General features: G+C 37.4%; 2 protein-coding genes across 2 annotated transcripts in view; one reads left to right on the forward strand and one right to left on the reverse strand.

Annotated features, from left to right (window-relative positions):
• Positions 1–356: 356 nt before the first annotated feature.
• Positions 357–9,774, reverse strand: TSPAN19 (tetraspanin 19). The gene is given in 9 exon segments (XM_040595128.1): positions 357–417; positions 1,593–1,690; positions 3,013–3,156; positions 4,191–4,297; positions 6,100–6,178; positions 7,007–7,137; positions 8,194–8,267; positions 8,376–8,467; positions 9,527–9,774. Coding segments are annotated over 9 exon segments (810 nt in total). The 5' UTR covers positions 9,551–9,774.
• Positions 9,775–12,774: 3,000 nt separating this feature from the next.
• The window catches only part of LRRIQ1 (leucine rich repeats and IQ motif containing 1), a 113,582-nt gene continuing 99,284 nt past the window's right edge, over positions 12,775–27,072 (forward strand). Inside the window, exons 1-9 of the mRNA XM_040596293.1 lie at positions 12,775–12,929; positions 14,153–14,264; positions 15,248–15,342; positions 16,509–16,611; positions 17,316–17,545; positions 19,483–19,557; positions 19,728–20,933; positions 21,866–22,018; positions 25,911–26,061. Of these exons, the coding sequence (XP_040452227.1) occupies positions 12,801–12,929; positions 14,153–14,264; positions 15,248–15,342; positions 16,509–16,611; positions 17,316–17,545; positions 19,483–19,557; positions 19,728–20,933; positions 21,866–22,018; positions 25,911–26,061 (2,254 nt within the window). The 5' untranslated portion in view covers positions 12,775–12,800. The remainder of the gene's footprint in view (positions 12,930–14,152; positions 14,265–15,247; positions 15,343–16,508; positions 16,612–17,315; positions 17,546–19,482; positions 19,558–19,727; positions 20,934–21,865; positions 22,019–25,910; positions 26,062–27,072) is intronic.

Here is a 27,072-nt window from a genome sequence, read left to right on the forward strand (position 1 = left end):
TTTCCTGACTGAACTGGATAGAAGGTTTCTTCTGTTTCAAAGTGCAGTATACTATACAGTACTATTTACAACACCTTGAACAAGTTGTTCTGGAGACTCAGGAACTAATGTTCAGCTTATTGGGAAGTTTTATTAACCAGCTAGTAAACAGCATAGTACCTTGGACTTTAACACACACAATTTTGTAGCATACTACCATAGCCATGAACAATAAACAAAGATATTAAAGCCCAAATGTTAATATCTTAATGATTACAATGTGTAAAGCCTGATGAAAATTTCAGTGGAAGTCACTTCGTTGACTGTCATAGGCACAGATCAGATAATTCTTGCATCACAGCAATGCTCAGAAGAGTTCATGATTCATTTGGCTAAATCTTATTCTTTCTGATGTTTCTGAATAGCTGACCAGTTAGTTAGTGAGATCAAAAATATCTGAGAAAGTAAAAAGGGTGAGTTAAAAACAGAAAAAAAAGTGTTGCTACTCACTCTTGACTGAGTCAATCTGACTGCTAAACTGGCTCCTATGAATAATAATGCAGAAGAATAAAAAGGAGAATTATCAGGACATGTGCCTGAAGACACACACAAACTGAAATCTCTGCTCTGGCACAGGCTTGCTGTGTAATCTCCAGCAAGTCACTTGGACCCACATTTACAGAAGTATCTTGAATCTATTTCAAGTGTCACGCAATTCAGTTGTGTTAAGTGTTCCAGTGCCCTGTGAATCTAAATACAGTTGGACTCAATGATCTTAAAGGACTTTTTCCAACCTAAATGATTCTCTGATTTTTGGTCTTAACTCCTTGAATGGGGATAACAGCTCTTTCCCATCTGACAAGAAGGTGTCAATGATGGTACGTGGAAGATCACAAGACACTCACATACTGCGCTAGTGAGGATTAGATGAGTATGAATAAGAAACATTTTCATTACTGAACTGACCCACTCCATAGCCAGAATATTTCTATTGCATACCTCTATGGGAAGGTACTACATATGGAAGAGGTAAAATAGGTCATACTTTTCCCTGAGTAAAAATGAACTACTCTCATGTTCAACCTCACAAATTGAGATATTAAAAATTATTTTGCCTGCTTGACAATACTCAACTTTCAGGGTGTCCGTGGAGTGAACAATCAATTCTTGCTGCCGTTATTCATATGACTTTGTTTTGATATTGAAAGCTTTATTCCTTTTTACCCAATAAAATTTTCTCATAGATATGTGGGGGGCATGGCTTCATGATTTTGTATTGTTTGGTTTAGCATATTCATGGACTAGGTTCTGTACAAGTAGAGGACAAAAGAGGTCTTTTGCTCTACAGATTTTACATTCTCTTTAACTACTTCCTGTCCTTGCAACACTGTTTGCTTTCACAAGTCAGGTCAAATATTTCACACAACAAACTTTGGACACCAACATCTGTGATGATCCTTGAATACACGGGAGTTTGTTGGCAGACAGTGCTTGATTTTCTAATTAAAACTGATGGAAAGCTTTACAAAATTTCAGAAAGCCTGCCAAAGCCAAATGGCACTGAACTGATTTTTACCCCCAGCAGAATATTAGTATTTTGTGGGGTTTTGCTTAAAACTATTCTTACCTGGCTAATCAGCAGGCTGATAGTAATCGCAGTTAAGATCAAAACATTGTTTTCAAAACATATATTTAAATATTCTTCACATCCCTAAGCAAGTACAGATGAACAGTTTTCAGAAAAACAATTTCAACTTTTGAATTCATATTGCATCTTTATAAGAACATACTTTTAAAATATTCAGAACTTTCTGCATGTTATGATGGGTTCTGATATTTACTTGCCAGAAAGCAAATACATTAGTAATGTGTACTGCAGAGAGTTAGCTATAACATTTTTAAAATTATCTGAACTAAACAGATGGTTCTTAAGTAAATCTGATATTTTTGTATGGAAATGTTCCAGAGCTTGTGACTTAATCAAAAGGGAATTTGCTTTTATGTGAGTATAACTGAGAAATTACCTTACAAGTAAAAGCTTGAAAGAATATTTTCAAAATTTTCACTATTTTCATGCATTATGCATCCCAAAATGGATATGGGTATTTTCCAGATTACAGTCTATGCTTATTATATTGCTTTTACAAACAAAGTATAAATTATTACATAGCTTAAAGTAGCTATAAATATGATAAAATATATAAATAAATGCTTTCTATACTTTGGAGTGATCTTTTAATAATGACAAGGGTTTGTAGAAACAGGGAACAATTCCAAACTGATGAGTGAGGGAAGACAAAACTAGATGCCATTTGACAACATCCTTTCTATTATTTACTGTCCTGCATTCTCAAGAAACAACCTTTGCCCATTTAATTTTTGTTCTCATTGGATAGTACTATTGACACTGGAGAGTTTATAGAAGACAATATTTATCACTTTGCTCCAGCTCAGGTGATGATATCTGATGGTCCTATGCAAACTAGTCCCTTGATATTAAGACATGTAAATGCTAACATGAACTGATCTCAGGAAACACATAGCCTATTTCAATGCCTTGCTCATTCCTTCTGTCTTGTAAAGTACTGGAGATGCTCTGGAAACAGATAATAAAAACAGGTGGAGACATTGCTGACATTCTGTAAGTAATGAATAGTAATTACAAGTGGAAAATGTACTGTATGCTTTTTATATACTGTCACTTTCCGTTGTCATCATTGATTTGCCCAGCATGGATTTCAGAATGCCAAGACACCTACTACTTCTTAAACTACTACTAAATGTCCCTGTGATACCGACCAGGCACAACTCCTGTTTTCTTGAAGTATCCTTAATTTAGAACTGCCTACATGACTGACACCTAACAAGTAAAAGCCAAGGCTTCAGAGTGACCAAAGACAAAATAATGAATATTATTAATACTTTGGCATTTGTAAAACAAGTCTTGGTGGAAAACACATTGTACATATTGTTTTCCAAAGTCCATTTAGTAGCAAAAATTACAGTCTTCAAGACAAGTTTTTTATTTCTTACGATACTGTATGTTGAATCACTTGGGACATCACAAAACCATTTCTTCAGACTGGATTTTGTGCATGAACATGGGATCTGAGTACTATTTTCCTTGGTTTTGTTCCTTTCCCACTGTGTGACATTGTATCTTCCACAGCATTCCATTTAGAATAGAAATCCTGTAATGTGATAATTCTAATATGTATAAAGACTGTTGCACAGAGGCATTTTCACCCCAACTACTGCTAGCTATTAGTTGATTAAATTAGCTACATAGTTTCCCTCTGTATTCAGTAGAGAGAGTTTTCTGCAGGGGATGATTCCCCCTTGTGTATCATTTCCCATCATATGCACTGGACAGTATAGACTTCAGAAAAATATGAATTTAAAATACACTTTTGAAAGGAACTTTCTTTCAGACTCGTAAGTTATCTTCAACGTTCGTCCAGAACTATGAAACTCACCTCTGCAAGAAGTTATATTAACAGACTCACAGCTGGTCTATAGAAGCATATTAAACCATATTAAACTGTTAAATTGTAGTGTAATTAAAAGCTCATGATGCAGAATTAAGTTGAAGCATAGACAGCAGGCCACTGGTCAAAAACATTGCTAACAACTTCTAGAAGAACTGATCCTATACAAATGCTTTAAAGGACTTTTCTGAAAAAGGAAACAAATTAAACAAATTACATGCTGCCAGGCCACAAAAATTACTATGATTAATAATTAAGTATGTGTGCTGACAGTATTGATTTGCAAGCTCATTTGAGGCTTTCAGCATTATTTCTGAGTCTCCGTGCAATACCTATTTAAATGCTCTCACAGTAGGAGCTCTGTTTTGACCTCATAGTGTCTCTGCTTGTCCATGGTTCAGGTCAGTATTGTGACCTAAGCAGACCAAGTGTTTCATGATATCTAGCAGTCAAAGATATTAGGCAACTCATCTTTTTTTCAGCAGCAGTAAACTTCAGTGACCTGAACTTCTGCTCCTACATAGTCCTTCAAAAGCCTAATCTCATCCATAATATTCCATATAACAGCAAGGAATCTGCCCACTCACATCAGATATTAGCAGCAGATCTTGAAAAATTAATATCTTGCTAACGGAGGGTTTTTCTAAAAGTTCTGATTGCTATACACATTTTTGGTTGAGGCAATGTATTTGGTGGTGATATTTTGTGGGGTTTTTTCCTTACATTGTGCTGCACAGCATTCAGAATGTTCCGCAGAGGTACCTGCTCAGCCAGATTCTCATTCCCATATTCAGAAATAACTTAATCAATTCTTTTGTTCCATTGATTGTGGACCTGTTCATAAATATTTATAGCATTTGATATATGCATATTGATAAGAGTGTGGACAGATCATACAATCTTTGATCTTTTGTTGATATTCAGGTTTCTTCAAGGGTTACTTGCAAGCAGCAGCATTCTAACCAATTTGCCAAAATGATCTAAGACATGTCATAGCCATTGCACTAATGGGAAAGTTGAAAGCAAAAGATCAATGAAATGACCCAAATCACATACATAGCACTAGCAGACACAAGGTGATTAGCCTGAATGGAGCCCGAAGAGCCAGGGAACATAGTTAGATGCATCTGTTCTGTCCTGAAGTAGTAATTCCTATCTCTCATTTTTAATAAGCACAGAGGCATATAATAATAAGCATAAAACCAAAATTGATTCTATATCTAATGTGATACAAACTTGTGTGAGCACAAATCTGGCCAGGGCGTGTTGCTTTGGGCTAGGGGAGTTAGTAATTCATATTGGCCCTTGATTAGACATCTTTGCAAAGCCCATTAAAATACACCTTCAGCAGTAATTGAATTGGGCAAGCTGATCACAGTGTGATTTATAGACACTGTAGCAGGGAATACATACAGAGGAGAACTCCTAGGCCACTGAAAGGTTTCATTGCAAAACAAGAAAAAAGTGAGGCTTCTCCAACTCATTCCCCTTGCTACAGCCAGCCTAAGAACAAAATCCAAAACCTTGCACAGTGAATGATGATGTTACCGTCATTTATTATACTTCAGCAACACTTAATTAAGGTTGAGATCAACTGCAATTACAGTTACTATAAAACAAATTTAACTGCAATCTTTCAACCAATTTTCCTAGCACAAATAGCTGACTCCAGAATGCATCATTCCTGACAGTTCAAATCTTTCAATATGCAAAACTATCACATAAAACAAGGAGGGCTCCACCATTATAAATTAACATTTAATGAAAAAAATCTTGATGATATAGATGCATTTTGATGGAGTAAAACTAATTTATTTGCGCTATACCCTGCCTGAATAGCAGCTGGATTGGGAGAACTGTATGAACCTTACGAAACCACTGTCAGGGGAGGTTTTCTCAAACCATATATTTTGGAATTATGGAATAGGGAAGCAGCAGGACCAGTATGGATTCAGTATAGATTACCTTTCATATAATATTGTGAGGAGTGCTCAAGCTATTGGAGTTGCTATATGTAAAAAAATTAAATGACTGAATAAAGCTTCAAAGCAGAAGTTACTAGTGACAACAGTTATGTTGGTATTTACTGTTGCTTCCTCTTGTTAAAAGTGAAGATACATATTCCTTATATTAGATCTCTACTTGGACCTAAAATACAGGCTCAAACTATAAAATTAGTAATTCATTAGTATATTTTGCATGCCATGATACCAATGACTCCTATTATCAATTGTATAGTAGAGTACTGTTGTCACCTGCTAACAGACACAGGTTAGCATCTAACGCCTTCTCCTTCCTCTGCTGATGTCCAGGAAAGAGGGACAGGCCATTCCTCAAAAAGGAATAAAGCTGTCCCTTACAGTCTTGATTCCACATTCCTGAACAGGAAGAGTATGTTTTGTTGCAGAGGAGAAACTGAAAATATATTATCATGCACTCCCCTTTAAAATCATTGAAGATCTGAATTCCTCAAATTAAGTTTTCCACATCTTCTATGTCTGTTGACAAGTAGAATGCTTGAGTTCAAACCAACAGTAATACAGCATACAGTGAGAACTGACTAAAAGCATTTTTTTAATTAATTGCAAGAAACTATTTTGAAATTATCAGCAGTTTCACATAATTTATTTACATATCTCTTCTTTCCTCAGGAGTATCAACACCAGTATTGCCATCTGGGTAACAAACACCAGGATTTGAAAACTCATATACTGAAATAAAACCCCCAAATTATGTACAAACATAATACTGAAAGTGAGCAATGCAACAAAAAATTCCAGAAGCTCATGTATAATCCTTCAAGACTATTATTTAGAGTCATTCCAACAAAAGTAAGAAATATTTTTTTCCTGGAAACCCTTAGAAAGTGACATCATAGTTTAAGAGGCATGCTTCCGGCAGAGCACAACTCACCGTTTTGGGCTTAAAGACAAAGCCGTAACTGTCTTGGACATGAAGAACAAAAGCCACCGTTAAGCAGCTACGCTCCACTGAAGAAAACTTTCATTTCATTATTTCCTGTTTGAATTATCAGGGTACCTAAGTACCCTAAGTACCTAAGCAGGAAGAAGGAACAAGATGTCTAGATATAGTACCTGGGCTCCTCTTACTGCTGTGGCAATTGGTATTTATAGTGCTTAACAAATGAATCAGTAGAACAGTTCTCTGCTTCAGCCTTCACATAGTCTAAAACAGATCACTGAAAAAGGGTGACAATAAACAAAAGGCAAAGGAAAAAATGTAATCAAAGTGATCATAAGAATGTATAGTTACAGTGTAATTTTTAAAAATTAAAGTCTTTTTCCCTTAAAAGGCAGGAATTGTATGTAACTGGAGTATCCAGGTAGGTCTGCATAGGTAACAACTTTATAACCATACTCTCAATTTCCCTATTTTGGGGCAAACTTTTTATTTCTTCAGCACATACTAAGCACATGAGCACATACTGAGAGATAGTTACTCTGCATAATTTCAATACTAAATTAAAAACAAAACTCCCTTTCAGTTTATGAGAAAGCTGGAGTCTGATTTACACTTACTCTAACTAGTAGACATTTGATTTCCACAACACTTCCAAGGAATCTCACAGCTGATGTAAAAGTAATAACAGATCCAATTCCAACTAACAGACAAGAAACATATGCCACTAGCTGGTTCTCACCTGAAGAAACTGTAACACAATGTATTCATACTGTCACTTCTCTTTTTTTCTTTTTTGAGACTTCCATTTACAAACTTATTCTAGAAAAAAATTCAATCTTTGCAATGCAATTACTGAAAAGATGAAATAGTTGTATGATAAAAGGGTATTATTATTATTTATGCTCTCTACAGTCACAGAAATAAAAAGAGATATTTTAATAAATTCAGAAGATGGTAACAACGTATGAGATGTAAACAGAACATACTAAGTTGAACAATGTGAACCACTCCCAATGAAATCAGAGAACAATTACAAGTTTACAGATTTTTCCTGTTTGCCAAAAATTAGTAGCACATGTACAAATACTATGTGGACAAAGATATAGCTCTCATTAAATAGAACAGACTCAATGCTATCCTCCCTCTTTGTCACTGGCTGGTTTTCTATTTCTACTTTTACCATTTATGCACAGATATGGAAAGTAGCAGGGGTTTTCATTACTTCCATCTCAAATGCTTCATCCCAGAATTACTGCATTGCATGGTTCCCATCCCATCAGCTGCGAACTGATGCTCCTTGGCATAGCCAATGCAGACAACTCTTTAAGGGCACAACTGTTGTTATGTGACCCAAAACTTTCTTCTCTGTGAAACGATTTGATAGACACCCTGGGAAAAAGGAATATGTATATGGAGAGGCCCAAGCTCCAACCTGTGTTTATTTCACCCACATATTCATCTAAGGGATCTAAACCCTTGCCAAATGCAGGCCAAATGCAGTGTGGAAAATTATATAAGGAAAAGATCAATAGAGTTTATTTATATAGTGATTCATCTATATGCCATACACCTACAGAAATAAATTGTATAAATTATAATGATATATAAATTGTAGATATAATGATATACATTTTCCCCTATTTTGATAATCATACTAACAATGAAAAATATACAGAACAAAAAAAAACCCTATGCATTTCAATCCAATACTGCCACCTTGTGAAAAAAAAATAATCTATCACTGTTTCTGTTGATTTATCCTGCAGTCATTTGAAACAAAAGAAAAAAACATATTTATACTCACATAACACACTCAATAAATTGCTTCTGTCAAATAAAAGCCACAGACCAAATGTCTAAAGCATAAGACACAAAGCCGGGGTGGGGCGGGGGGTGGGGAAAGGAGGATTACTCTTTTAATTCAAAACATTTTTAAATTATCAGTTTGAAGTTGCTAAATAAGAAATTGAAAACAGAATTTTTACCAAGAAAATTCCATTGAAGACATTTAAGTAGTACTTCTGTATTGGTATTTTATATCTTATTCTCATTCTTCTGTTTTCAGTTTTGAATCACAGCTGAAAATATAATCATATATTCAGTTTAATATGAAACAGATATAACTAAGCCTATCAATTACAACAGGATTTATTTTCTTCAGGTAATGCTTTATAAATTTAAACAGTCACCTGATACATTGAACAAGATAATAGTAGCAACAGTAGAAGCATCAAGATGGTGTCTGGTCTCAGTTTCTTTTAATGTTACATCGTGCGTATGTATTTCTTTTTTTAGCATTTTTTTCTTAACTACTAAAGACATTTGGAGGCAGCATGTACGTAGCGAGATTTATGTCGCAAAGATGGCAAGAGTTACATAGCCTGGCATACATTTGTCCGTACATTCTTCATTACACTTAGTTTACTAATTACTAAGGATACCAGCTGAAATGAAGAGAAAGAATGACAGCAAAGATATAAGCCCTCCTTTGTCTACACAACCTGATTCAAGTTTTATTGACAATAGCAGATACAGCCTAATGATTTCAGCACGATCCAGCACACAATTCTAGCAAAGCCATGACAGCTGTCAAACAGTGCTACCAACTGTCTTGGACTAAACTCTGAAGTAAAACTTTATGCTTGTGAAGTGAATCTCCCAGTCATTCCCACTTAATTTTTCCCCCAATTTCTGTTGCAGAATGTAACAGGGTGTGAAAAGTTGAATACCTTTTAAACTAAATTAAGAAATCATCTGTCATCAATAGCAAGTGGGTGCTTGGCCAATGGAAGGGCAAGCAGAAACCCTGCCCGTAGCAACTGCCCCTGAAATACATGTAAGGTGTGCTTTAGAACCTGAGTACCAACTCTATAGCCCTTGCAAACACTTGTAGCTGTCAAAAGGACTGCAGTGAAGTCATATGAGCATTCTCACCTTGAGCACAGTTTAGCATATTTTAACGGGAAAGATTGCTAGCACTGTAGACTCTCTGCTGCAGTACTTTTATATGTATATATTATTATTATTATCATCATCATCATCATCATTATGGGATACCATGTCTTCTGAGCCTGTCAAGATATTTGCAGAGTGAAACTTGTATTATTTGTCCCCCACTTCCCTTTGTTCCCTTTCACCTGTCTTGCCTCTTCTGTAAACATACCCTGGCATTTTGGTCTGCCTGGCTTCGTGGTACAAGCTGAGAGGAGTCCAACAGCAGCAGTGTTAGAAGATGGTTTCTGCAATGGCTGCCAACGGCAGTTGTGCTACACTTCTCATATGTAAGGCAGGCAGGCACAGAGATATGCACAGATGTGTGAACATAACCAGCATAGGCATACTCTTCAGAAAGTATTTTCTAATGCAAAGGGATTTGTTTGAAAGGAATTGTTCTCGTCTGCTGTCAGAATTACTACAGATTGATTACAATAAGAAGTTATGTCTTCTGTTACTTGTAAAACAGAAAAAAATGACAAAGATGAAGCTTCTGCGGTGACAAAATACCTTGCATTAACAACTTATTTTACATACAAAACATATGTAACATATGTATCAAATTTGTTGAATAGAAGAAAAGATTCAGCAAACACAAGCTTTGCCTGGCCTGTGGAGATCCTCATTGCCTGGATTATAAAACTTCTGTTGCTGAACTGCACAATGAAAAAAGCTGTAAGCTTCTCAAACTAGCTCAGCAGTGGATTTGGGTCAATAATGCACCACGTAAACTTATGGACAGTATTAGATAACTAGTTTTGCACTTTCCCTGAAGAAGATCCACTACTTTTAAGAGTAACTAAGCTTCATCAGAATTTTCAAAACTGGAATGTATTAAAACACTAGTGCAATGCATCGTTCTAGTAAAAACCCCTGAATGGTTACATACTTCACTTGAAAACTGCCATCTGCAATAGGTCTGTTGTAATAACCATGCAGTTTCAATGCTTTATTTTGAGCCATTTTAATAACAATTCAGTTTATCTGAAAAATAGAAATATTATCTTTATAAAATTATATAATTTGACATTACATTGTTACAAGAAAATCCTTACCACCTCTGAAAACTTCTCTCCTACCTTAAAGAGCACAGTCTCATAACGATGTTTTTTACCTGAAGTCCAACTTAACCACATCCTTACATAGAGAAGTTTTCTTGTGTTGATTTGTCCTGACCTCCTGGTTACAGGTAACAGGCCAACAGAAACATCTTTTTCATTGGCAAAGTTGTTTGCTAAAGGCATGACACAGTGCCCATGGTCTTCGGTCACCATGATCACAGCATAACGCACATTACAAAACAACTATCAAGTGCACATTCAACTCAGTGCTTGAAGACTTGACCACATTGAAAAGTTTGCTGCTGTAAAGTGAGAGAAATCGCAGGGTGGATTTCAAATGCGTGAGTTTCCATTGTTTTAAGATTTAAATGTCTTACTCATCCATTAATACTAGTGACAAAATAGTAAATGATTGCTCATGAATCCTGTATTTTGCAGTTAACATCTGTAAGTCATTCAGAAAGGTACTCAGTTTATTTTAAAGACAGTAGATGGGAAAAATGCCTACCATCCTGGGCAGATCCTTCTCATTGCTCATAAAGGTGCTCATTTTGTATGTAAAACCTGTCTTTACCTTTCAGCTCATATTTTTCTGTTAACCTGCCTTTGCACCTTGGTATTCGTAATCAGACTTTAAGGGCAGATGCATACCCTACAAGCATGCTACATACCGAAATTATCGCCATCTGCACCCTCCCTGCCCCGTATCATTTTTGCTAGACTGAATTGCACGGAGCCTTTAATTCTCCAACTACTGGCCGTTTTCTCCAGCTCTCATGTCATTTGTATGAGCCATTCCCTGCACTCTTTGATATATATTTTTAACTCTCATTTGTCGCTGTCCGCCCCCAGCGCAGGCCCCCGCCCCGGCCCCCGGCGCCAGCGGGCCGCCGGCCGTTCCAAGCCGCCGCGGCGCCCCGGCCCGCGCATGCCGAAGGGCTGCCTGGCGGGCTCTCATTTCTCAGGCCTCTGCAGTTCTCCTGGCAAACAGGACGCCAAACCATTGTATTTTAATCCACCTTTGCTATAATTTGGTGTGGTTATTATTTTTTTTTCCAATTATTTGCTGATTCCAAGTTATTCTGAACACTGAATTCCAGTCTACTGCTTAAAATACGTTAAATAATAATAATAACCAAAACCAAACAAACACTACGAAAAGGGCTGCCCGCTGTTGTGGCCCGCGCTGACGCAGGGAGCTCCCGCCGGGGGCCGCCCGCCCCAGCGGCGCCACCCGCCAGCCGCTCGCCAGGTTTGGACCCTCCCGCTCGCCTTCGCGGCCGCTGCTTCCCGTTGCCGTGGAGACGCTCCCGGTTTAACAGCACGGCGGCGGAGCTCCGGGCTTCCCCGCGGAGGGTCTGACCAGGGGCGGTTGGGAACTGCGGCATTTCGGGGCGGGAGGGCGGGCGGTCTCCGCAGCCAGCTAGAAAGGCGGCGACTCCGGTGGGACCTCGGCTGAACAAGAGGTGAGTAGCCACACCGAGTAGGTCGCGGAGGGCTATAGGTGCCTTGAGGAACGGACTGCAACTCCCAGTATACAGAGAGCGGCTCAACGGTCCTTCCGGGAAACGGCGGTGGGCGGGCGGGCTCCCCGCCGCGGGGCCTGCTGGGAGCTGTAGTTGATCTGGGGGGGGACTGCTTCCCGCCCCCACGGCTGAGGTGCGGTCAGCGCCGCCCTTCTGCTCCAGGGGCCGGCGAGGGGCGAGCATTTGCTCGCTGCCTCTGAGGCAGCGGGTCTAGGCTGCCTCCCTTATCCCCTAATCGGAGCTACGGCTGAGGAGAGGGTCCGCATTGCGGAGGGACGGGGGACTGTGAGGGACCCCTTCCTCTCCTATCACGATCCGTCTATAAAGTCTTGTACTTCAGTGAATTGGGCCATTTCTCATGGCTTTCTCTGTATCATTGCAACTTCATGGAGTGCTTCCTAGGTTCTTAGTCTTACTTCGTAATTGTTAATATGTATTTATTGTTTGAAGGTTGTTTTTTTTTCTTTGCAGCTACTAGGGCTGCAAAAAAAAACCAAACAGCCTTGTGAGGCTTAGGTCATACCACTGATCCTGTCCACAAGGAGCAGCAATCAAGCAGAGGTTTTTAACACTCAAATTTTGTAACACTTGCAAAATTTAGAGAGGTAGACTGAGGACGGATTCTTTTATCACAAACCACATTTTTCTTGTTTTTTTGCTTGTTGGTATGGAGGGAGCTGTTCAGAACAAACTGCTGTTCCTTTTTCATGTTCAATAAATACATCTCAATAAATTTATGCTAAATGAGCACCCTCTGGTTCATGCACTGCTGAAACTTTGTATTTTCTTTGTGTAGCTTTGAAAACAGATAAGACACTGTGAAAAGCAGAATGTCAGAAGATACTGAAGGAATTGAAAAAGAAATAGAAACAGAATTAAGCAGAATTAGTGTTTCTTCCCTTGAAGCAGATAATTCTGACACAGAGGTATTAGAAGAAGCTTTGAGTGACAGTGAGACAGTAAGTATTTAGTGGGCTAAAACTTACTCTATTTCTGCTTGAAAGTAATATGGACATAGGAAAGCCTCTCTCGTGAAGGAAATTTTTCCTGAAATAGCTAGCCTGAAGATTTCTTCTAAAAGTAGTCTCAGTAATATTGCTTCATGAAAAATGTAACCTCCAGTGGTGACAAGCCAATAAATGAGTTGGATATTGGCATTCTGCTTAAGTAAGAAAATCAGATGCTGAGATAATGATTTGTTTTAGAATCCTCTGAAGCTGGAAGCTTTAATTAAGCTGATGGGTTAGATTAAATACGGATGAATAAGCCAATGATTCTTTATTTAAATCTGTATTTAAATCTTAAAAAGAGACTGACTCATGTTTTAAGACTTCCAGATACTAATTTCATCTAAAGTAGTGCTTCAGGTCCTCTCTTTTTGGATGGCTTCTTATGTTGGGGAAAGATTTTCCTTTGAAATCCAACCAGTTATTTGGTTCCTTTTCAGTTATTTAAATCTTTCAGATTTGTAGCAAAAGGATCGGTCCATAGGATATTGGGGTACATGATATTGGTCATATGTGACCATAAATCGTGTGTTTAATATGACATAAAGATAGGCAAAGGCATCAGTGAGAATTATTTAAGCACTTACATGCTGAATGCTAGCAATGTTTAGCTGAATTTACACATCTGAGAGAAGGCAGTCCATTTTCCCAAATCTGTGCAGTAAAAGGCAGTCTTTTGAATAGGAAGTGTGCAGTAAAGAAAGTTGAAGCATCTGATTTGCATGCATACTTTAAACATTAGTAAATTTAAAATTAATTTATTTTCTAAAGAGTCTGAACATTTTTAAGAAAAAGATCCTGTGCATCATAGGTATTCATTAATTTTTGTCTTAACATTTTCCGTAATTTCTTGGTCCAACACAATTGTAAAGAAAACATTAATTGAAACATGTTTCTGAAGACAGTAGAAAATAAGTTACTAAAATGTGTTCCAATCAAAACTTAATTAGAATGTAATTAAAAATGAGAATTATTAATTGGTCAGTGGGTGGTAAGACAATGCGAAGAGTACAGGAACTGGGAACAATTTTGTTAGCAGCAGGTACTAAATCTCCATCAGTGCTTTATAGGTGAAGCCAAAAGTGAGTCTTTGTTCTTGCATGTCAAGTATTTACCTCTGGTAATGGCTGTGATATGAAAATGTAGAATTTATGTCAAATGCCATGTTTTTCTAGATTTCAGATGACTTGCCAGAATCAGTTCTCCCCTATTTAAACTTTATAAAGAGCAGAAATCAAGATGCTGAAAAACTTATACTGCAAGACTTAGAAGATGAAGAAACGACAAGTAAGCAGGGGTCACAGTTAAATAAAATATTTATGCACCTTGTATCGCCAGTCGAAGTTTGACTAACAATCATCAGTAAAACGATGCAAATGTTTAAGTAAAGCAAGCAGTGAAACCTATTGCAACAGCTTCTGAATGCATGCTGGAAATCTCTAGGAATAAACCTATGCAATGCTGTCTAACATCAGAGTATGAATTGAATTTTTCTAAAAATTCATCTGGTGCTAAACCATAGATCGAGGTAAGGTGCAGGATCATTCCCTGGACCAGGACCTAGGCCAGACTCTTAATCTGAAATGAAGTCATTAGGAGATGAAGCTAAGAGTTCAGATACAATTGAACCACATAGGATGTGTTTAAAGTCTGTCTTTAGAGATATCCAAGCTAGCATTAAATGAAATGACCTTGTCATTGGGGAACAATATTGCCATGTCAGCTTGTGACTGAGGACAAGCTCATAGTCTTATGTGCCAGAGAGCTGGCTGCTCTGTTCTTTTTCACATCATCTTGGGTTTAACACTCATTTAGTGTAACAGTCTTTGTGAACAAAAGTTCAATATTGTCAATATATTTTAATATTTGAGGAAGGTTTCTTTCTATCTGTTTTTTGTAATGGACACTTTTTTTTTAATCACTTTTTTAGTTCTTTGTCAGTTTTTGACCTGCCCAATACAAGTTCTACTGTGCTTTTCTACACAGAAAATGTTGTTCTGTGCTGTGAAATTCTCTTTCATACTTGCTGTCACTGGATTCTTACAATATCAGTGTGTGTTTTGGTTACATGTATTTGCTGCTTTTAATGTAGAGAAATGACTCCCATACATATTTGAGTAAAAATGGGATGGGGGTGTAAGATTTTTAAAGGAAAAACAATCTTTTATTTTAGTTTATGGAAATATAGTAGCTAAGCAATATAGAGCAGAACTGAGTGCTGGTAAGGGATTGTCTCTTTATGTACTAAATTATATTTATTTCTTCTTTAGGTAACATCTATGGAGTAGTTTCTTGCCATGCTTCAGATTACGTGGCAGAATTGGCTTCTGAATATAATGAAAATCCGGATCAATTTAAAAAAGAGGTATTCTCCATTTAAACAATATTTATATTGAGAAAAAAATCTATTAAGTAATTTAGATAATTTACACTTGCTTTGTTGGCCTCCTGAGGAGACCGGTAGATGTGTTCAGTTTTGTTGCTGTCAGACTATCCATAAAGTGTTAAGATGAGTTTGTATATGCTGTTCTTTAGAACTGGGATATCAGCTGTAATATACTACATCTATAAATTTTAAAATTTGGAATAAATTCTCTGTGTCAGTAGTTGAGCTGCTGAGCACAAAAGCCAAAATTAAACAAAACAGAATAACTCTTTATTGTTAATTATTTGCAGAATATTGTCTCAATAGTATGATAACACTTTTAAACTTCTCTAATCATTACTTTTATGATGATCAGGAGGATGTGCTACTGTTAATCTTGCTACTAATATATTCCATTATTTTATAGAAAAGGTAAACATAATGTCTGTAACTTTCAAAGACAAATCAAGAGTTATGAACCTAGGTTCTCTTATATTTTCATACGATTTGATTAAATAACTTGCTAAAGTTCTAAGAAAAACATAAAACTGTATTTAATTCAATCACTTTTAATTTGTTGTCTGGCTTTTATTGGGAGCACGTTTGCAAACATGAGTCTCCGAAGACCATTGTTTAGAACAGCACAATTACTTTATGTGACTTCAGCAGCATTACAAATATTAACATATGCCCCACGCATGTGATGAACAGATGATAAATGAGAAGGAATAGATTACTTCTTGCCAGTAAAGAACAATGAAATAAATATAGCAATCTCTGTGCCTATAGCATTATTTTCACAGACTTCTTAAAAATTTACTTTGTAACTATCTCCTCCCCTATGTGCATAACAGTATTAATGCATAAATAGTGCTTAGTTCCACAGAAAGTAAAACAAATCCCAAATGCAAACATTTATTTTTCAGGTAAAAATGCAAAATATATTAAAAAACACATAGAAATAATCCGATATTTATTACTCTAGCAAACAATATTTTGATGGGTACATTTGCGTTATTCAATGTCTAAGGATTCCAGTCAGTAGTAGATTTTGTATTACTGTGCTTGTCATATCATGAAAAGCTTATTCTTATTCTGGAAGATTTTTATAATGTTATGCTTTTAATTTTTTCTTGTTCTTTAATGACAATATTAAATTATATTAGGTACGGTTTGAAACTGAAGATGAAGACTTGCAGATTGCTGCAACACCTAGTTATAATAGTCGGTCCACCAGTGAAGTGGTCACTGATGACCATTTTGTTACAGGTAAGCAAATGCATTAGTTGTTTGGGTGAGCTGATCTTTTTAGTGTCACATCACTGTTTCCTGCTTTTCTGTTTTCATAAATATTGTAACATTCTTTGTAAAGAATGACACAGCCCAGTATGCAATAGATTTTTTTATTTCATGAGCTGGACATGAGCAAATACCTGTGCTTTTATCTCATTTCAGGATCACAAAAGTATCCTAGTCTTTAATGTTTTGATAGAAATTTGTTTCAAAAAATACTACCCAAAAATTATTTAAATAATTATGAATACAAATGGAAGCCAGATTGGAGACACTAAGTAGGCTGTGCTGTGGCCACAACTTGTTTTATTTTTTTATAGCCACACTGGCTGAGAGCATTTCACTTCACTGTACCCTTTACATGTTTTGAGGTAGAGTGCAACTGTTATAAAACCCCTGCTGATAGCTACAGATGACATTAATCCTGAAGCCAAAGTGTAATCCTGAAATATACATTGATAGAATAAGTACGATTGTAGCAGAGTCAGTAAGTGTGCATCATGATAATAAGACTTCTTTGATAGAAAAGACTCATATTGTAGTTTTGATTTCCTTGGGGATATATATACCTGGCTGTATCAGCACAGAATCCTTTTCTTGTCAGTAAGACTGTTTAATGTCCCCCAATATTTACTAGGAAGTTAAATAAAAGGTTTGCTTGGTTGATTACAAATTCATAGCTGATGCTGAAATGAGCATAAGCCTTACTCACTGTGAAGCAGAAGAAAGGTGTGGACAGGAGTTTGAGTACTGGGTGAAAAGACAAAAGGAGCTTGAAGATGAGAAGAGGAAAAAGTGGAAAGCTGAGAGGGAAGCACATGAAAAACGGAATGAAGAGGAACACAGAAGAAGGGTGCTGCATCTGGAGGAATTTGAGGCTGAAAGAATAAAGTTAGAGCTTCTTCATAAGGTAATTAATGATACTGAAGCCAACCTGTTCCCATCTAGACTATGTGAATTCAACATATAATGTGAAAAAGAGAGTACTATCCCAAACTGTATAACTGTCCTAAACTCTGTCTACTTGTGATACCAAAGCGAGATGTAAGACTTATATATATAATCCATAGGGGTTTATGTGTTTAGCACTTTGTTCAGCAGTGAATGAATTTTCTATGCTAGATGTTAAATTATTCTTTAGGCTTTACCCTTACTCAGTTTTTATATTGTGACACCAGCCAAAGTACTGGAAATGAGAGTTGTACTAAATTATTTGCAAATGAAAAATAGTCACTGTGCCTTAATAGAAAATACTTCATTACTTTGGACCTCCCAACCCAATTTCATATTTAGATGAAAAATCGTAGGTGGAGTAATCTGAACCAAAATTACTAATTTCAGAAATGCTGGTGCTGTACCTCATCTAGGTAAAAGTTACAATATGCCCTTTTCTTGTCTGTATCTGGGAAATTGAGTCAGACTTCATCTACGGAGTTCTGCCACAACAGAACATGACTCCATATGTTGACCGGTCACATTCTCAGAGTATTTAGTTGCGTTTTGCTGTAGTGCATGATGCATACTGAGGGATAAAATTTGATAGCTCTCCACAAGAGCATAAGAACATGAAGAAATGTAACCCTCAGACATTATACATGTGGGGCCACAATATTTTATTATTTAGCCTAAATATTTGTATTTTGAGAGATGCATTAACACTGCATTTTCAGTTAACTAATTTGTAGCTTTCTGAAAGAAGTGGGCAATTTGGTCCCAGCAAGGTAATTCAGGTCACCAAAATTAAGGAAGAGCTCAGTAAGTGAAAAGACCTTTGATGTCTGAAGGCCAGCTCAGTGTCTGATATAGCTCCATTTTCAATAGGCCACAAAATTAATAAGGCTTCCTCTGTTCTTTGATGTCACAAACCATTTTTGGATGTAGAATGGCTTTCTTTCTCCAGACAAGTTAGGGCACATCCCTATTTAGACACTTTGATAGTACTGTCACTAGTGCACTCTTTTTGGAGGTGAGAGAAGTGACTAACTTCCTCCATTACAGAATTATCTAGAAGTCTAGTCTCCTGTTGTCTGAACGGCATGCTTCTGAATATGCATGAAAAGCAGTGCTTAGGCACCTGGGAGACTTCATGCTCCAAGTTGGAAATGGTAGTTTATTTGTACTTGTTCCTTCATGTCCTGCTGTGTATTTGATTTGGCTGGTACTGATTTATCTTGGCTCCACCAAGAACTATGTGATTCTGGATCAGCCTCTGGTTTTTAGGTGCTTACTGTTTGCTAATTTTCAGTCAGATGTAATTCCAAATCATTTGGAGATTTTTTTTCTGATTGAGAATATGTTGGGAAAGGAGGGAAATGCTATTTATTTGCAAGTAGTGAGAAAATAGACTTGAACTTTCATTTTCTGTTTAGAAACAATTTCAGTGAAAAAAAATTCTTTAGCTTTACTGGACAAAATTCCGGTTTGAAAGATTTTAAGATTACCGGCATCATACCAGTCTAATTAAAGGGAGACTGCTACTTTCAGAGTGTTTGTTTCTATAATGTTTCTGTTATCTACCTGTACTTTGAATGGTTGTTTCATAAAAGTAGGTTTCATCTTCAATAGTAGCATGGAATTTGGAGAGGAAGATGGCAGTTGTTTGGGTCAATATCAATACACTGAGTCTCTGAAGGTATGCATCTTTCAGAACATGACCCAATCTGCATTACTGATGCAAGTTTCTAGTTGTTTATTTTGATACTCACACAGCTGAATTTCTCATTTTAATTCAGGCATTCACAGAAGTAGACTGTTAGAAAGTCAAAAAGATGGGGGAGATTGGAAAGAGGGTGTTTTGTGATGTTCCAGGTTTCATACAATATTCATTTAAGTTAATTTGTTGTGCAGAAACACCAAACTGCAGTAGAAGATGAGTTACAGAAAGAAAAGAAAGCTTGGAGAGACAAAATTATGCAACATGAGGTCTACAATAAGCTTTTGTTAAAGAACTGGGAGGTTACTATCATATATTTGGGAATAAATGTTATTCTGGAACAGTTAATACCCCAGATTCTGTTTATTAATGATAAATATGTACCAACACCTGTCCTATTTTAAGTGTGTTTGAAGTATATCCTAATTGTTTGGCCTAGGAATGGATCACGAAGCTACAGCTGCAATTGGAAGAGGAGAAAAAGGCCTTGGAAAAGCAGAAAGCAAAAGAAAGACAGCACCTGGCAGAACAACAGAATAGAGCAGCTGTGAAAATCCAAGCTAGATTTAGATCATTTTTAGTCCATAAAAAATATGCTCCCATCTTAAAAGAATGGAAAGATGAAGTAAAAAAGAAGCAGAAGATACTAAAAGAAATAGAGATAGACATGAAAGAAAAAGAGGAAAAAATGAAGATGCAAATGGAAGAAAATAGGCAAAAAATAGAGGGGGGAAAAAGACAAGAAGAACCTGAAAGAGAGGAATATTTGGCATGGGTGAGGAGGTGTGAGGAATATGAGAAAAAGAAAGAAAGCCTGAGACTTGAAAGAGAAAACAAGCTGCAAATAAGAGAAGAACACAGAAAACTAGGAGAAAAAAGAGCAAAAGCTGTCATGAGTGACAGTGAAGAAAACAAAGAAAGCATAAAAAATGATAAGCAGACAGAAAATATGGAAATAATAAGAGAACAGAAGAAGGAACTAAATAAACAAGCAGAAGAACAAAAAGAAGACCAGGCTGAAATGATGGATGAAGCAAATAATTGGATGATTCCAGCAGAAAGAAATTTGACACCAACACCAAATATGCTAGGTTCAGAGAAGAGGGAATACTCTTCTCACGTAAATAATGAGAACATGTACATGAATTCAATACTACATGTAGAAGAAAATTACTCACAAACTAGAGTTCTTAATAAAGCTTCGGATATTCATACTTCCAAGGATGAATCTGTTAATTTTGGAGCTAATGACATGATAGAAAATAAGACAAACAATATACACAGCAGTCCACCAAATGTCAAGCCAGATGCTAGTACTAGAGAAGTCAAAGATCAGTTTTCTCAGTCTGACACAATGAAGAAAACTATGTTTCTAATGGGAGATGCTAATGAGGAAGTCAGAGAGACCTGGAACAGAATTCAAGATGTAGCTGAGTGTTCCAGCAGACTAATTCTTCCTGATGATATTGAAAAAAAGAGAATAAACTGGATGAACACATGTAAATCTTGGTCTAAAGTATATGAAGAAAACCAAAGAAAGCAAGCAACTATAAAAAAAAAACCAAGGAAAAGTTCATTTAGCAAGATGCCTTCACTAAGTACAGAAAAGATAATTCATAGTGGCCCCTGGAGTACTCTGCAGCAGGTAACTATATAGAAGATTTAGAATGAAATTATAAGCCATGCTATTTATTTTTTTTCCTTGTATATCAGCAGAATGCTGTTTTGAAAGAGCAGGTTACAGATCTCAGTGAGAGTGAGAGTTCCTCTGCACAAGTGCAAAATAAGAGCAATGAGAATCACTTTGCAACTCCTATGAGCACTGTAAAGCACACTGCTGTGGTATTAGTCTTCAGATGATTGATAGTATATTAAGCCTATAAAAGGCAGGAGCTCCTATCTCCTGTTTTCTGCTAAATTAACATGGTTTTGCCTTTGTGTGAGGGTCTGGATTTCAGCTCCTGCTCATCTAGCCTCTTCAGAGTTTTGAGAATACTAGTCTCTTCCAGAAGCAAGTCATTGCTGATCAGCTTACAAATGGTGTTTTTCCATAAAGAACATCTCTTGGTTCCCAGCACTTACTTTTCCTATCACTTAGTAACTTACCACTGTATGTTTGCTCTGTGCTCCTATCTTGTTATCCACTCTTTGATGACATACTAGACTACACAAACTTAATCTGAACTACTTTTGTCTGTTCTTGCACAGTCACTTATTATTTATGATAGTATGATGGGAAACAGTTCACACTATTAATTGTTTTGCTCAGTGTTAATCTTCCATCCATTCAAAGCAATGTCATTACTAAAGTATAAGTTGTGTTTATTTTAAGGTGGATGTTGAAATCAAACAGATTGTTTTCATAATAACTTCTCCCATTTAACACATCAAACCCAACGTTGCCATCCTTTTCTATATGAAAGTATTAACATTAGTTACTTGCATTTTCTAAAGTGTAAGTAGAATGCAGTTTTGGTCTCTTTTTTTTTAAAAAAAGAAAATAACCATAATGTGACATTATATAATGAATATTCAATATACAAATAATTAATTTTGTTTATCAATAAATGCATGTAGGTCACAACACTTACACTTGAAGATTTGCCAGCTTGCAGCCTTTCCATGTTATCCAAGTGTTCAAATCTTCAAGTTTTGACCCTGAGGCGCTGTGGACTAGTTGCACTGGAAGGACTAAGTAACTGCAAAGACCTAAAGTATATCAACATGGAGGTACCAAGTGTGTTTGATTCTTTATTGCAACCCAGGAGGACTACCTGTTTTGCTGCTTACTTGGCTGTGCAGTTGCATCTAACTGTATATGTAACTTGTAGTGCCTTAAGACTATAGGAATATCCCCAAAGTTATACCAGCAGATTTGCATTGCAGATAATAATGTGCATTGTACTAAAGCAACATCCTGCAAATGAATCAAGATAAACTAAGAAAAGTGCATGATAGTATCAATCTAGGATTAGCGTTAGGTATGGCACAGTGATAGATCTTTGTTACTTCATTCCCTCTGATTCATAAGTAGGCAGATGTGGTTACCATGGCAGATGCTCATCTTAAGCAGGAGGAGGCAGAACGAAGAGTCCTTTGCAATACACACCTTGAATATTAAAATACTCGTATATATGCTCAAGGAACAGTATATTGAGTTACACTAGAGACATAATGTCCAGGTACTTGCTACTGCACAGTGTCTTACATGGCCTTATAAATTTAATGACTAAAGAGAACATTTTGCTCTGTGATGCATCTTAATTCCAGAACTTGATGATTTACATGAAGCAACTCTATTCACATTTTTTTATTTCATGTGCTTTAATAACACAAATTCACAAGAAAGTTAATATGCCTGGGACATAGAGAAGGCTGAGGTACTCAGTGACTTTTTTGTCAGAGTCCTTGCTGGCACATGCTCCAGCCACACTGCCCCAATCACAGAAAGTAAAGGCAGGGACTGGGAGAATGAAAAACTGCCCACTGTAGCAGAAGATCAGTTTCTAAAGAACCTGAAGGCATGCAAGTCCATGCGACCTGACCACATGCATCCATGGGTCCTGAGGGAACTGGCAGATGACGTCTCTAAGCTACTATCCGTCATATTTGAGAAGTTGTGGCAGTCCGGTGAAGTTCCCACTGACTGGAAAAAGGGAAACATAAACCTCATTTTTAAAAAAGTAAGATAGGAAGACCCAGGGAGCTAAGGGCCAGTCAGTCTCACCTCTGTGCCAAGCAAGATCATGGAGCAGATACTCCTGGAAACTATGCTAAGACACATGGAAAATAAGGAGGTGACTGGTGACAGCCAACATGGCTTCACTAAGGGAAGATCATGCTTAGCAAATTTGGTGGTCTTCTATGATGGCATTACAGTGTTGGTGGACGAGGGAAGAGCAACTGATGTCATTTACATGGACTGGTGCAAAGCGTTTGACACTCTCCTGCATGACATCCTTGTCTCTAAACTGGAAAGACATGGATTTGATGGATGGACCACTCAGTGGATAAGGAATTGGCTGGATGGTTGCACTCAAGGAGTTGTGGTAAATGGCTTGGTGTCCAAGTGGAGACCAGTGACAAGTGATGTTCCTTGGGGTCAGTACTAGGACCAGCACTGTTTAAGATCTTTTTCAGTGACATGGACAGTGGGATTAAGTGCACCGTCAGCAAGTTTGTCAATTATACCAATCTGTGTGGTGTGGTCAACATGCTGGAGGGAAGGGATGCCACCCAGAGAGAGCTTGACAGGCTTGAGAGCTGGACCTGTGTGAACCTCATGAAGTTCAGCAAGGCCAAGTGCATGGTCCTGCACATGGGTTGAAGCAATCCCAAGCACAAATATAGGCTGAGCAGAGAATGGATTGAGAGCAGCCCTGAGGAGGACATGGGGGAGTTCGTTGATGAGCTCAACATGACCCAGCAGTATATGCCTGCAGCTCAGAAAGCCAACTGAATCCTGGGCTGTATCAAAAGAAGCATAATCCCTCTACTCAGCTCTCATGAGACACCACCTGGAGTACTGTGTTCTGCTCTGGGGCCCCCAAAACAAGAAGGACATGGACCTGTTGGAGTGAATCCAGAGGAGGGCCGTGAAGATGATCAGAGGGCTGGAGCCTCTCTCCTATGAAGACAAGCTGAGAGTTGTAGTTGTTCAGCCTGGAGAAGAGAAGGCTCCAAGGAGGCCTTATGGCAGCCTTTCAGTACCTAAAGGGGGTCTACAAGCAAGCTGGAGAGGCACTTTTTGCAAGAGCATGTAGTGATAGGACAAGGGGTCATGGCTTTAAACTGAAAGAGGGTAGATTTAGACTGGATGTTGGGAAGAAATTCTTTACTGTGAGGGTGGTGAGGCACTGGAACAGGTTGCCCAGAGAAGCTGTGGATGCCCCATCCCTGGCAGTGTTCAAGGCCAGGCTAGATGGGGCTTTGAGCAACCTGGTCTAGTGGAAGGTGTCCCTGCCCATGGCAGGGGAGGTGTAACTAGATCATCTTTAAGGTCCCTTCCAACCCAAACTGTTGGAAGTTTTTCCTGTGGCTGTTATTTGTAGAAATCTTGAATGTTTCTACATGCTCAGTAACTGGTGTTCTTTCCAAAGTATGGGGCTTTTATTCATTTGGGTTTTTTGTTTAATTAAATTAGAAGAGAGCTGATAATCATTACAATTAAAGGAATGTTGTCTGTGCAGTAACTAGAGTATTGCAATAGGACAGGTTGAAATACCTGTGCCATTTTTTCAGTTTTCTTATCTATCCAGAACATAATTTCTGGGATTCAATAATTTTGGGTACCTCAAATTACAAGAGCAAAGTATTAGTATGAGAGTGTAAGCTGCCAGTCCTACTAAGATTGGTATGTGATATTTATTTTTTTTTTAGATCAGATATTGTCTCTTGCATAACAGTTTTGGTTGTGTGGTTTGTTTTGTTAGTTGTTTTGGGGTTTGGGTTTTTTTTTTTTAATTTTAATATGGTATGCTTTAAACCATATACAGGATTGCCTCACTGGGATGCGTCAGGATAATTTAGTCAGGGAGAAGACCCTGAGAAATACTTTTAAGTATGCTTGATTAATACTTTAATAATTATATAAAGTATTTTTATTAATAATATATACTTTTGCTGTGCCAGCTGATGTGGCAGTTGTCTTCCATTAATGAAGAAACAGCCTCTTTTGTGATATTTGAAACAGTCCAAGATTGTTCCATGGTTATTTCTCACACAGCTAAAGCAGCTGCCTCTGCTTCCCCTGGTCGTTCATTCCTACTTGATATTGCCTCTCCTTTCAATTGATAGAAAACCCAGCATCTGAGCCATATCAGTTCTCTGCTTTAACTTACTGGGACAACTGAAGGGGCTGTCCAAGGGCAGGAATCAGTGTTACGGCTTCCAAAGGAAAACCTGTACACATGTCTGCCTGCAGCTGGAGGTAGCACCTAAGTCTAGTTAGCATGTTAATTCTGGAATAGGAATTAGACTCTTTGGCTTAATCAGTTTGTCACAAAGGCAGGAAATTTTAAGTTTTGTGTGCTTGAGCATCTGCAGGTGAAAAACAGAAGAAAATAGCAAGGGCAGCAAATAGTGAAATAAAAATCTGAGGAAGCATTATTAAATGGCCTGGGGAAAGGGATGTTGAGAGCAAGATCTCTTGGGGGAAGAACGTTAACTGACAGCAGTGTCAGTGTTTGTGACCAAAATACCTTTAAAAGCAGGTTTTCACTGTTAGTAAATAGGATTCCAGCAAAGTCATAACTGTCTTCATGCATGTCTAGTAAATATGATGGTTTCTGTGCCATTTTTAGTTCAGTCTCCCAGGGTTTGGGAAGCTGGGACAGTGTTTATGGAAAAGACCACTCTGTGCTTAACTTCTCCTTACACTTTTTAACTTCTAGGCTTTTTCAGAGCCAGAATAAAGTTTGAGATACATTTTTATTCTATCCCAGCAGTTTCTATGACTCATTTATCAATTTATTTTCCTAATGGAAAAAATAGAGATGCCCTTGCTCCTAGCTAGAAGTTTAGGATAAAAGTAAGCAATTATTACAATCTGCCATATTTTTGCACTTAATTCTGCTATTTCACTTAAGATGTTATTTAATAGTCTCATTTTCCTTTATTGCAGGAAAACAACATTCGGATGATCAGCTGTGAAAATCTAGAAAATCTCTGTATTCTGATTCTGAATAAGAACCATCTTTCATCACTTTGTGGCTTAGATGGCTGCATAAGTCTCCAAAATCTTGAACTTTCCTACAATAAAATCACCCGAATTGGTAAGAAAATTAATGTAAAATTATTCCAGTTTGTGTAACAATATTTGTGCTGTTTATATTCAAAATTCTATTTCCCTTGGTTTCAGGGCCAGCCAACTGCTAAGCCCAAGGAGAATGAGGAAACAGACTTAGAACAGACTTGCATTTTAAAGCATACTCAACTTCACATTTATTTGCAGCATGGTTTAGCTATTGCCGTGTATTCCATCTACCAGGTCATGTAACTGTTCTCAGGCAAAGAGAACTAAAAATCTTTCTAGAAGGACCCCTAGTATTACCTGCACTAACTCGGGATATGTGAGTAGCCTGAGTTCAGTTTAACTACAGAAACAATTAATATAAAGCTTAGCCTTGAAACTGCAGAGAATTCCGGTGTGTTCCTAACACAGTAAGTAATTATATAGAAATCATATTATTTGTCTGACTCCGTGTATCATGCTAAGACTGGACCATGGCCTCTCTTTCTACTAAAATGCTGCCCTTTCAGGCTCCAAACTGTTATTCTATAGTTTCCTTCCACTCTGGCTCTTCCTTGCTGCTCATTGCACCAAAGCTGGAAAAAAACCCCGAAGAGTCTAAGGTAAAATCATTTAGGCACAGCAGGTGTGGTAACCCCTATTATATTTACAAAGGCAGTTTTTTATATTTGTTTGTCCAACAACTGGCAGGCAATAGGTGTACCTTTAGCAAGCAGTCAACCTGTTAGAATTTACATGCACCCAGACCACTCAACAGCTGCATCAATACATGAAATCCTTCTGCTAGGAGACAGATGCTTTCTGTTGTCCAGCCAGGATTTTTTCATGCAGTGAACAAGTGTTTGCCACTTTATTTGTGCTGCTGCTTGGATTGTAAACTGCCTAAGGTATAGATACTGTGTGTCAGCTTTTGGCAAGCCAAAAATACTGCATTGTGTGCCTTGTGTTATGTAGACATGGTATAGATGCAAGCAGGATCCAGAGCCTTTTCTACTGACAAAAGGTTAGAGAAATGTAGTGCAGTGAAAATAAC

This window comes from Falco naumanni, chromosome 5 (assembly GCF_017639655.2).
Source record: "Falco naumanni isolate bFalNau1 chromosome 5, bFalNau1.pat, whole genome shotgun sequence".
NCBI lineage: Eukaryota > Metazoa > Chordata > Aves > Falconiformes > Falconidae > Falco > Falco naumanni.